At 45.9% G+C, this 10,618-nt stretch overlaps 1 protein-coding gene across 7 annotated transcripts in view; it reads right to left on the minus strand.

Annotated features, from left to right (window-relative positions):
- Positions 1-7,730, minus strand: part of myo5aa (myosin VAa) — a 51,283-nt gene extending 43,553 nt beyond the window's left edge. For 4 of the 7 annotated variants that reach the window (XM_080516967.1, XM_080516966.1, XM_080516965.1 and 1 more), the window contains exon 1: positions 392-480. In XM_080516967.1, the coding sequence (XP_080373093.1) occupies positions 392-424 (33 nt within the window). In that variant the 5' untranslated portion in view covers positions 425-480. Of the gene's footprint in view, positions 1-391; positions 481-7,628 lie in introns of those variants that run through there. The other 3 variants (XM_080516968.1, XM_080516969.1, XM_080516964.1) reach the window with 1 other exon arrangement.
- Between the last annotated feature and the right edge of the window lie 2,888 nt (positions 7,731-10,618).

The raw sequence follows: 10,618 nt of genomic DNA on the forward strand, positions 1-10,618 counted from the left end.
AACATCCAGGAAAAAGCCAAAACTAGTTCCAGGGATTCAAATTAGTTTCTTTTCCCAACAAAGGTGGTTATTGTTCAGATACCAAAGTGAGCGCAGGCCGAAATGTGATTTGTAGCTCGTCGGTTGTTATTACTGTCCCGCTGCTTTCAGTGACATAACGGTGTTCAAGGGTGTGTCGGGACCGAAGCTCCTCGGTCCCCAGCAGGGACGCAACGATACCAAAAATCAAACAATAGACAGAAATAAATCTTCAAACCTCACTGAAGATTTGTGAAGAAACCAACTAAAACATTAGTTTGCCTTCAAAATATCTAAGGTCCAGTGGACCTCTCCGACTTGAAACCGATGAATGACAGAATCACTTTAAAGCTTCAGAGAAGCAACGACTTACTTCCACAAACATATATTCCAACTCCCGGTTCATGTCGTCTGCTCAGCAGGCTTCTCGCTCATTCTTGTGAGTCTGCTGCTTCTCCCGGATGCCTGCCGCCGCACACGACCAGCCGCTGAGTGATCAGTCAGTGGAGCTCCATGGCCAGATGATGAAATCTCCCCATTGTGTCCGTCACACACAAGCAGCCTTCACCAGCCAAGGTTTCCCAGCTGACTGGCTCGCCCGGCTGTCCGTCAGCAGACATCCCGGCTTCCTTTATCGATCACATGAGTTGTGATGCTCACGGGCTCTCCGGGACACAAGCAGGACTTTTTTTCTTCTTCCATAAACCACTGACCGTGTTTCCCAAAAGAAACAACCACAGACTGACAACACAAGAGCAATAAACCTGAAGCTTGTATCCTGCAGGTATGTCAGAGTTTTAGAGCCGTTCTTCAGATGGGACGTCGAGACGGGTCCCTGCTCCCAAACACACAAATGAGATAAATGGTGTTTTGGAACACACTGCCAAGATACTTAGAAAAGCATCATTGTGCTGTTCGGTAACAGTGGCATGCCGTCATGTGTTGATTTAAACACTGAACAGCAACTTCAAATATAATGATCACCCTTCGCCTCTCGTATTATGACAATAACTTAAGTCTTATTGCAGATTGGTCACACTGAGCAAGTTAAAATCTTGTTTTTTCAGTCCGCAGCTGCAGTGAGTGTGTTGTTTGCAGTGACTGCATGCCAGAGTGTATACAGCCTGACTGCGCAATTACTTTAACCAGGTTATCTCAGTAATCTAATGCACATGCTCCAAACTACTGACAGCCGCAGAAAATAAACCAGACACTGGAGCGTGTAGAAGCTGTCGCTTATAGAAGTCCAGCCAACACCTCCAGCAAACAAACAGGGGCTGTTATGGATCCCAGTGAGTTTAGCTTCAGTAAGATTGCTGCAGTTTCCTAAATACAGACGTACATTGACACTGTGTATTTGAAGCGTACAAACCTCCAGCATTTCTTCTTTTAAAATTAAGCAAAAAAAACTTCTTAGAGCAGGAGCATTAAGCTAGTTTTAGTTTCTGGGCCACATACAGTCCAATTCTGACATAAGAACTTTTCAGTACAAATATCTGAACTCCTCCACATTTTTGTTCATTTTAATGCAAATGTGTATTAAAACATTCGTGAACAATTGCAATCTTAACATGAAGTCAATTTTAATTTAAAAGTCCTCAAAGAAAATCCAGTGAAATGTTAAAAAAAAATTTTTTAATCCTTCAATTGCAGTATTTTGCAGCCTTGAGCATACGAGTGTTTACTAAATCTGTGTCTCAGTATGTTTTTGATGCTTATGCAAATTTTTACTGCACACATCACTGGGCCTGTTTACACCTGGCATTAAAACGCATTTCAGATGATCCAACCACAAATGTCGAACCCTAAAAACAAGTGTGAACAGGCGCCAAAGCACTTTCACTCAAACCACGTCGAGTTCACATTGGTTTGTTTGAACCGGACCAGAGTCTCTCCAGGGAAGAACTGTTTTGTTTGGTGTGACGTGAAAACTCCCACACGCGGTCCTCTTGAAATGCTCGGTCTGGCTTCGCTTGCAAATGATCTTTCTAGCGGGCGGGATGGGAGCACCTGACATAGTGCCCAATGCATTCTGGGTAGCAAACAAGCAAAGCTGACCGTATCAGAAGAAACAGACGCAGAAAGTTGGAAAATATCTTGCGGGTAGACGTGGAGTAGGGAGGAAGAGTCCCATTGACATTTGGTCTGAAGACTTTATATCGTGGTTGTTTGTAGCTACCCATTAGCCATGAGCTAACTAGCCTAGCCACCACGGGCTAAAGTGGCAGGATTTGGGCTTTTGGTCCGGACCAATCAATGAGCCGCGTTTCTTCTTCACTCCCTCTCTGGTCAGTGTTAGTTTTGTGCGACAGCGCCCCCAAACCAGCAGCTGTTGAAATTGTGTGAAATTTTCCAGACGGTTTGGTCAAAAGTGATCAAACCGAGCGGTTCTCAAAGGTGAATGTGAACCAAAGAACCAAACCAAGGTATGAAAATTCTCGGGTCCCCCTCATTTGATCATTTAGCAGAAGTGATGTAGAAATACAATTTAAGTGGTTAGCCTAAAACTCATGCTACAAAAAAGTGTGAATAGTCAGCGTCGAGGCTCGCCACATGACCTGATCACCGAAACACGTTAAACCTCGGTCCCATTGTGCGGAACGAGTCAGAGCGGAGTTAGCTAAACCCCACTCTGTTGCGCCGTCCCACCACAGAAGGTGTAGTTAAAATGTAGGCAGGGTTGTGAACGCCACGTCACGACGCAGGTATGCAACGTCATTACGCCGTGGGACCGATGTGGAGGTTGGCGCGCTGCGGCCTTCAGAGTAAAGCTGTATTTCGTCTTGTGAGGCCGTACGTTTGACGCTCCTGCATTCAACTGACTGAACAACACACACAGGAGTAAATATTCATCGGAAACATCGCTTCTGCCACTTCTCAGGGTTCAGAACAAAAAGCACAGCAGGTCCAAATCCACTGTGATGAAGCACCTGTTTTCAGTAAAAAAAAAAAAAAAAAAAAAAAAAAGAAGCATCCAATACGTCAGCCTGTTGTGGTTTTGACTTCCCTCCTACTGTACCACTGCGCTCAATGAACCAAAATGATGATTCACTTCCAGCCGGAGCCCACCACCGCACTGCCGTCTGCCAGCTGAAGGGATCAGACGCGCTGTGCTTCTGGCTACACCCCAACAAGTGATGTAACAGCAGGTGCTTTCCTCTCCGTCAGCTGCCGCCCGATGCGCTCACCGCCGAGCGACTTCACCCGCCGGCACGCGGCCTTGTGGCCGGCGTGCTCCACGTGTTCGCTCTCCACTGACCCACAAGACACCCGGACCTGATCCACCCTGAAGTGACTGTATGATCCCTCCAATCACACGGAAGAGGCCACTGTGTGTTCATGCTAGGATTTAGTTTTCACCTAAAATGACATAAATACAACTGGATGTGCACAAAAAAATAACAATAAACCTAAAAGCAAGACATTGGAATAAAAAGCATGAACTTAAAATGGCCCATTTGGCTCTGCTGAAGTCACGACTTGAGGCATTTTATGATCCAGTCTTCGTCTTTCATCACAGAGTGACCCTGAAGGCACCACGCCGACCGCAATATACACAATAATGACCCGATCAGCTTCACTAAGGTGCTAATTCAACCCTTCATCAGGCACGTGGCCACGTTTAGTAAGTTCCATATTTCAAACTCACAATAATGTATTGGAAGTCTCAGAATCAGAGCACATATGTGCTAGATATGTACTGTAAGACAGCAGGAAGCAGTAGTTTATATCAAATTTGACAACAATCTTCGAGACATTTATAAAGCTGTTTACGCTATAAAAAGTAGAACTATTTGTCAGTCTGTTAAGCTCTAATAAATGTCGATATCCTTACATAACTCCTAATTTAAATTTCTGATACATTTCTGATTAAAAGAAATGTAGTGTTGTCTGTAGAGTAATAAGACCAATGTCAAGGGTAAGAACACACAGCGACTGTACATACTGTTACGCTCTGAGGATGACTGAAGTGAATCATATCTCCAAAACATATGGGAGTTTTAACTTGTCAGAGGTTTTCTCTGTGTTCTCTCTCTGACCTCATGGCAGGGCATTTATATAATCCCAGTGCAGGAAACATGTGCTTAATCCGCTAAATTCAATAATCAAAACGAAATCAATTTTCTCTTGAAACATGACGCGTTCGATTCTGGACGAAATCTCAGTGTTCCTCTCATTTACAAGTCATTTACAAGTCGTAGCGCTAAGTTCAGCAGGGAGCGGCTGGTCGCTGTGCCGACAAAGAAACCATTGACTAAGTCCAGCACAGGTTACTAATGATGTTTACGGAGCCTCGTATTTAATGTGTTGTTATATGGGTAAAAAAACTGATTTGATACTGAAGAAAATCTCACAAGCTGTAAAATAATCTGTAGCTTAACGACACGTGGTGATGTCATGGCTCAGACCTACACACTTGAAGGTTGTGTGTTGACGATATTCTTTGGGCTCCGAGTCGTACGCTGGAACTTCGTGGGTCTGCCACTCCCTCGCTCGCCCACCTCCCCCTCGCTCGCCCACCCGCCCCTGCTCTCACACTGCACTTTTTTTTACTTCTCTTACTCACTTCGCTGAAAAGAGCAGGCTGACTCGGGTCTTTATGGAGAGACCTTCACCTCTGACTGGACTCTCTTTACGCCGACGTAAAGACGGCAGAATCTGATGCTGTGTGTGTGTGTGTGTGTTCACCGGGCACCTCGGGCCCGCTCAATAAGCTTCTATTAGACTTGACTCACACACACACACACACACACACACACACACACACACACACACACACACACACACACACACACACACACACACACACACACACACACACACACACACACACACACACACACACACACACACACACACACACACACACACACACACACACACACACACACACACACACAAAGGGGAGAGTGTTTTCCACCCCTGGTCTGTAAAAGTGAACCACAGAGAGGGTCTGAGATCAGAGGCCGCCCTCTGAAACACACCATTCAAAGCAGGAAGCCAACTTTTGGATTTCCCAGCAGCCGCGCCGACGTCCAAACATCCCCCTGAAATTGAAGCCATTTAACGGCGAGAAATCTCATGCACGTGAACGTGCTGCGGGCTGCAGCTGGCAGAGGAGGCCCACTCAGCAGCCTCCGTCGATAACGGCTGCGGTTTGCCGGGTGGACGGCTGTAAAAAGACGCCTTTCTGCGACTGGAGCAGATCCGCTGCATCGATTCTTCACCTCGAAAAGGAGTGAAAGCAGGCAACATCCCTGCAGTGCAGTAAATGAATCATGTGAGTGGAGTTTCATTTTAAGGATTCATTCCTGAGAGTGAGCAACAGTCATCAAAACCCTCATAAGGCCGGAAAATATCGAGGATCTTTGGTCAAAAAACTCCAAAATACAGATTTACGACGAAAAGAGACACGAGTTTGCAGGAACCGAGGAACATAACTAGCATGATAGCCATTAGCTCATATCGCTGCTAACTGGGTAGCTCAGGAAGCAACGTTCCCTGTGTGAAACACTGAGCAGGGAGCGTCTCCATGGCAACAGACGTTCATCTCTTTTGGTCTCCTCATCTAATTTGTATGGGACATTTTTTCACAGTTTTTTGGGATTCATTCCAACATGGTGAGCTGTTAACATCCCAACAGCTAATGGAATGGTGTTTGGATTGTCAGAAATCATCCCTGAAAGATTTCATGCATTTCAGATGAGCAGTTGTTCCGAAAAGGTCATCAAATAAATGCAAACCAATAAATAAACTAGAGCTGCACTCGGCAGAGCACAGGCCTTCACCAGCGCCACATTTATTTGCAGAACTGAGTTAGCATCACTACCATGACAGCCATTAGCTCACATCACTGCTAACTAGGTAGCTACATCACTGGGTAAAACACTGAGCACTAAGTGTCTCCATGGCAACAGACACACGAGGTACCTCTCCCATCCACTTTGCATGAGACATTTTTTGAAGATTCATTTAGAAACGGTCAGCTGCAGACGAAAACATATCCTTCCCTGCCAACTTTGTTAGTTGCCCAACTTTTATTGCCAAAGCTAATAATTGCCCCCGCTGACATTTAGCTTATGCAGGTTTCACAGTTGCTGGTCTATTAAAAGGCTTGATGATAAATATTCACAGTCCAACTCCTGAACTTCAAAGCTTTGTCTTCAAAGTTGCAAGTTACACCAAATCAATGCTGAAAAATGGAAGTACGGCTCATTTCAACCGGGATTAGAGAAGCTTAATCGGTGATTGTTTGGATGTTTTGCCAAAGAAAATGACTTCAGCTGATGATTCATTTCCTACAAGGAGAAAACTACTATTAGGGGTCGTGTCTGACGTCAGCGTGACCCACAGAGCAGACACGTCTCCGGGGTCACATCACTGGCCGTCTTTTCCCCGCTGTCGTTTTGAGCTCATCTAATTCCTTCAAACAACAACAACAACAACAACTCCAGCCTCCGAGGTGCTGCTGAAAGACGAACCTCTCTCATCTATAAAGAATCACTGCAGCTCAGCACAGCTTTTCCCCCCAGTAATCATCACGTCTTCCTTCCACCACAGACGCTCTCTCTCCAAGCCGGGCACGCCAGCTGTCAGAGGAGGGGGGGGGGGGGGGGGGGGGGGGGGATGGGTGACTCATCTCCTCTCTTCCACGTAGAGAAAGCAGACTTTCTTTATCTCCCGCTTCACAGTTTCACCCACTGGCAGCAGCAGCAGCAGCAGTCGTGACCTTGTGAGCTCCGGAGTGAGACAGGCCTCCTGGGCGGCGGTGTGGAGCGCCTGGCTGGGGCCTGCTGCTCGGCTCCCAGCGTCCTGGAGGGAGGCTGGAGGGAGGGAGGGAGGAAGGGAGGGAGGGAGGCAGGATGAGGACGCTAAAGGATACGGATGCGGCGTTCATCGCAGCATCCCCGGTCCACGCTGGACTCGCCTCACAATATCGCAACAGAACGTAAACAAAAGAAATATGGGTGCGTATGTATAAGCAACAGTCGAATATGAAGATTTAAATGGGAAAAGAAAGCCCCTAAAAATCCAAACAAACAAACAAAAAAAAAAAACAACCCAGCCTCCATGATGGCCGGCGCCGCCTTTGCATCATCGCAGCATCCTCCTCCTCCTCGGCTTCCAGAGAGGATGATGGAGAACATGAAGCTCAAAGAGGGGGGAAAACATGGTGCATTTGTAAAAAACCGACAGTAAAACAATAGACGACAGGAGGATTTTAGACGGGTTCGTAGGCGTTATGATGGAGAAGGACGACCGAGAGGAGGAAAGCCAGGCGAACCGTGTCGCATCTGTTCATGTGGAGCTTCAATGTCCGCTACGCCCTTTCAAACTGACATCGAGCGTCACTTTAAAAAAACTAAACAAAAATCACTAGAAAAACACCAAAAACACGTGTTTTTACCCGCGAAATCGAGGCCGATTTCATTCATTTGAAGAAGAAGAAGAAGAAGCCACGGCGGAGCCTGCAGCTCGTTTAAACACGCGAACGTCAAGGTGTCAGCGGGTTTGTTGATCAGATCACAATGTAGAAGTGAGGATGTAAACATCGGTGATCTGTGTATCGACCAGAGGTCGGATGGAGCGCGGCTCCGCTCCGGGTTTACCTTGGTGTACAGCTCGGACGCTGCCATGGCGGTCGGTCGGTCGGTCGGTCGGTCGCTATGTCCTCGCTCCAATCTGGGCTACAGCTCCGGCGTCTCCGCGCGCTGCATGGGAGCCGGCGGGCGCGCGCATGAAGCGGGGCAGAGAGCTCCGAGTGTCCGCCGTGGGGGGGTGGAGGGGGAGGCTCGGCCACAGCGGGAAGAGCAGTCAGTGTTCACCGGGGCAGAGCTCCTTACTGCCCGCCGTCCCTCCCGGGCTCTCGCTGGATGGATGATGTGCGAGCTTGAACGAATCGCTCGAAACCCGCGAATCACTCGACTGAACGGTGACTCACGAGTCCTCACGGTTTGAGAGAGGGCGGGAGGGAGGAGTCATTTTGATACACACTCCATACCACTAGGTGGCGGTAATGCACAAATTCGTTGTTTTCCCACCGCCATAAGAAGAAGAAGAAGAAGAAGAAGAAGAAGAAGAAGAAGAAGAAGAAGAAGAAGAAGAAGAGTCATCACCATTGACGAGTTCACTGAGTCACTCTTGCCACAACCATCCAGCTGCAGAGAGGGAAACACAAATGTGATTGTTGTGCTGCTGCTCCTCTAACTGCACATGCTAATAGCTGCTAACGGCTCCCTCAGTAGGTAGATGATCCAAATATCGATATTGAGAATATCGATACCTACATTGGTATTGATATGAAATGATACCAACGATAAATCGATACCAATGATAAAATCGATACTTGGAGTGCGTCCAAAGTCCCTCCTATCTCCTTTCCTATCCACTTTTCCTGAAACCCCTGGACGTGTTTAAATGGTGGCCGTGATAAGGAGCATTTGAATTCTCAATAAACTATGGAAGGGAGGCTCAATGCTTCCTTTATAAACTCCTTTACACTAGGAAACACTGATGCATCCTTTACCAAAGGAGACGAGATCATGTTGCCCCACAATCCCTTGCAGCGACACCATTTAAAAGGACCCGCTCATCGAAGTGTTCAGAGACACTCACAATGACTAAAAAGGGAGCAGATCATATTAAATTCCCAATGCAATAATCTGTCTTGAAAAACTCTAAATAATCCAAAACCCAGATCCCAACTATGAATGTCATGTGGATGTTGTAAAACAAACAGGGTAAGGTAACGTTATTGTGCAGCCTTCTCGGTTTCCATTGGTTACCCTCTAGTGGAAGTGGTGTCTGATTGTCAAAACAATGTGATCGCCTTTCCCTAATTCCATTAGGAAGCTCCAAACAACGTTCCTTAACCCCGTGACGTCATCCACGGGGTTAAAGAAAAGATGGGGAGGAAAGGAGGTAGGAGGGATTATTCTGACGCACCCTGAATTTCAGTTTCTCTCCCGTTTTCTCCTGCGTTACACGCTGAGCCTGTCACTTTAAATGACAAGTGCATTGCAGCATGTTTTGATTTTGGGAAATGTAGTTTTTAAATCCGCCCCCGTTACACTGCAGGTGTGTGTGAAATAGGAATAAGAATAGCAGCTGATTAAAGAAGCGTCAGGTGATCATGATAAGATGCAAAGATAATCGATATTGAACCTTGAATCTTGAATCTTGAATCTTGAATCTTGAATCTTGAATCTTGAATCTTGAATCTTGAATTATCTAAACATGAAAGTTGATCATTGGTAAACTGAAAGGGGAACATTAATGGGAGGAGAAGAGAGGTGGAGGTGCACAAAGCCATATTTCAAGATGTGCACTAATTTACACACACACACACACACACACACACACACACACACACACACACACACACACACACACACACACACACACACACACACACACACACACAATGACGTTTCATACCTTATATACATATAATGTATAGTCACAAATTTGCTCGATGGTGCTGATTCATAAACTTCCCTTTATTAGTCACAGTGCTAACAATAAAGTAAAACAAATGAAATGATACAGAAATCATGTGTTTAAATGTATTTGTGTTTTCATTCAGATTGACTCTATGAAAGTTATATATTGTACATTTATCCGTGTTATAATAAATTTGCGTGTAAATATAAAATGTTCAACAAGTACTGATATGTTTGAATGAGAGGATGAGAAAATTATTAGATTATTATGGTTATTGATGTATTCATACTGTAAAAGTCAGAATTATGTGAATATGCATGTACATGTGAGTCTCGCTGCAACCAAACCGAGGCAATAGTGTTAGCACGTGTCTCCTGCGTGGGGAAACAGCACCACCCCGTGGGAAATGTTTAGAACTACATAAACAAAACGTTTTTGTCTTTTTTTTCTTTTTTTGTTCTTGAGCCTAAAACATACTTTAAAAACGAATCGCTTAATCACTAGAGTACATATATTACATCATTACATTATTTATTGTATTTGTTCAGAACATGTGACTCACAAAGCACAATGCATATCAAAGGTGCATAAAAGGAGTGAAAAAGGGAGCAAAAATCCCTTTAAACCACATAAATAACCACAAAACCACATTCTAGTATCAAAACATGCAACAGAGTGAATTTCTGGCGGAGCAGGAGAAGGAGACAGGACGCAGGGCCCCGACATACACTGCCCAGCCCAGACCGAGTTCTGAAAACTAATGGAGCTGCTGGCAAACTAGAGCTCTGCAGGTCTCCATGACAACACATCAGGTCTCCATGACAACACATCAGGCCTCCATGACAACACGTCAGGCCTCTATGACAACACATCAGGCCTCCATGACAACATGCCAGGTCTCCCTGACAACACGTCAGGTCTGCATGACAACACATCAGGCCTCCATGACAACACATCAGGCCTCCATGACAACACGTCAGGTCTCCATGACTACACACCAGGTCTGCATGACAACACGTCAGGTCTCCATGACTACACACCAGGTCTGCATGACAACACGTCAGGTCTCCATGACTACACACCAGGTCTGCATGACAACACGTCAGGTCTCCATGACTACACGCCAGGTCTCCATGACAACACGTCAGGTCTCCAT

Source organism: Blennius ocellaris (assembly GCF_963422515.1).
Source record: "Blennius ocellaris genome assembly, chromosome: 1".
NCBI lineage: Eukaryota > Metazoa > Chordata > Actinopteri > Blenniiformes > Blenniidae > Blennius > Blennius ocellaris.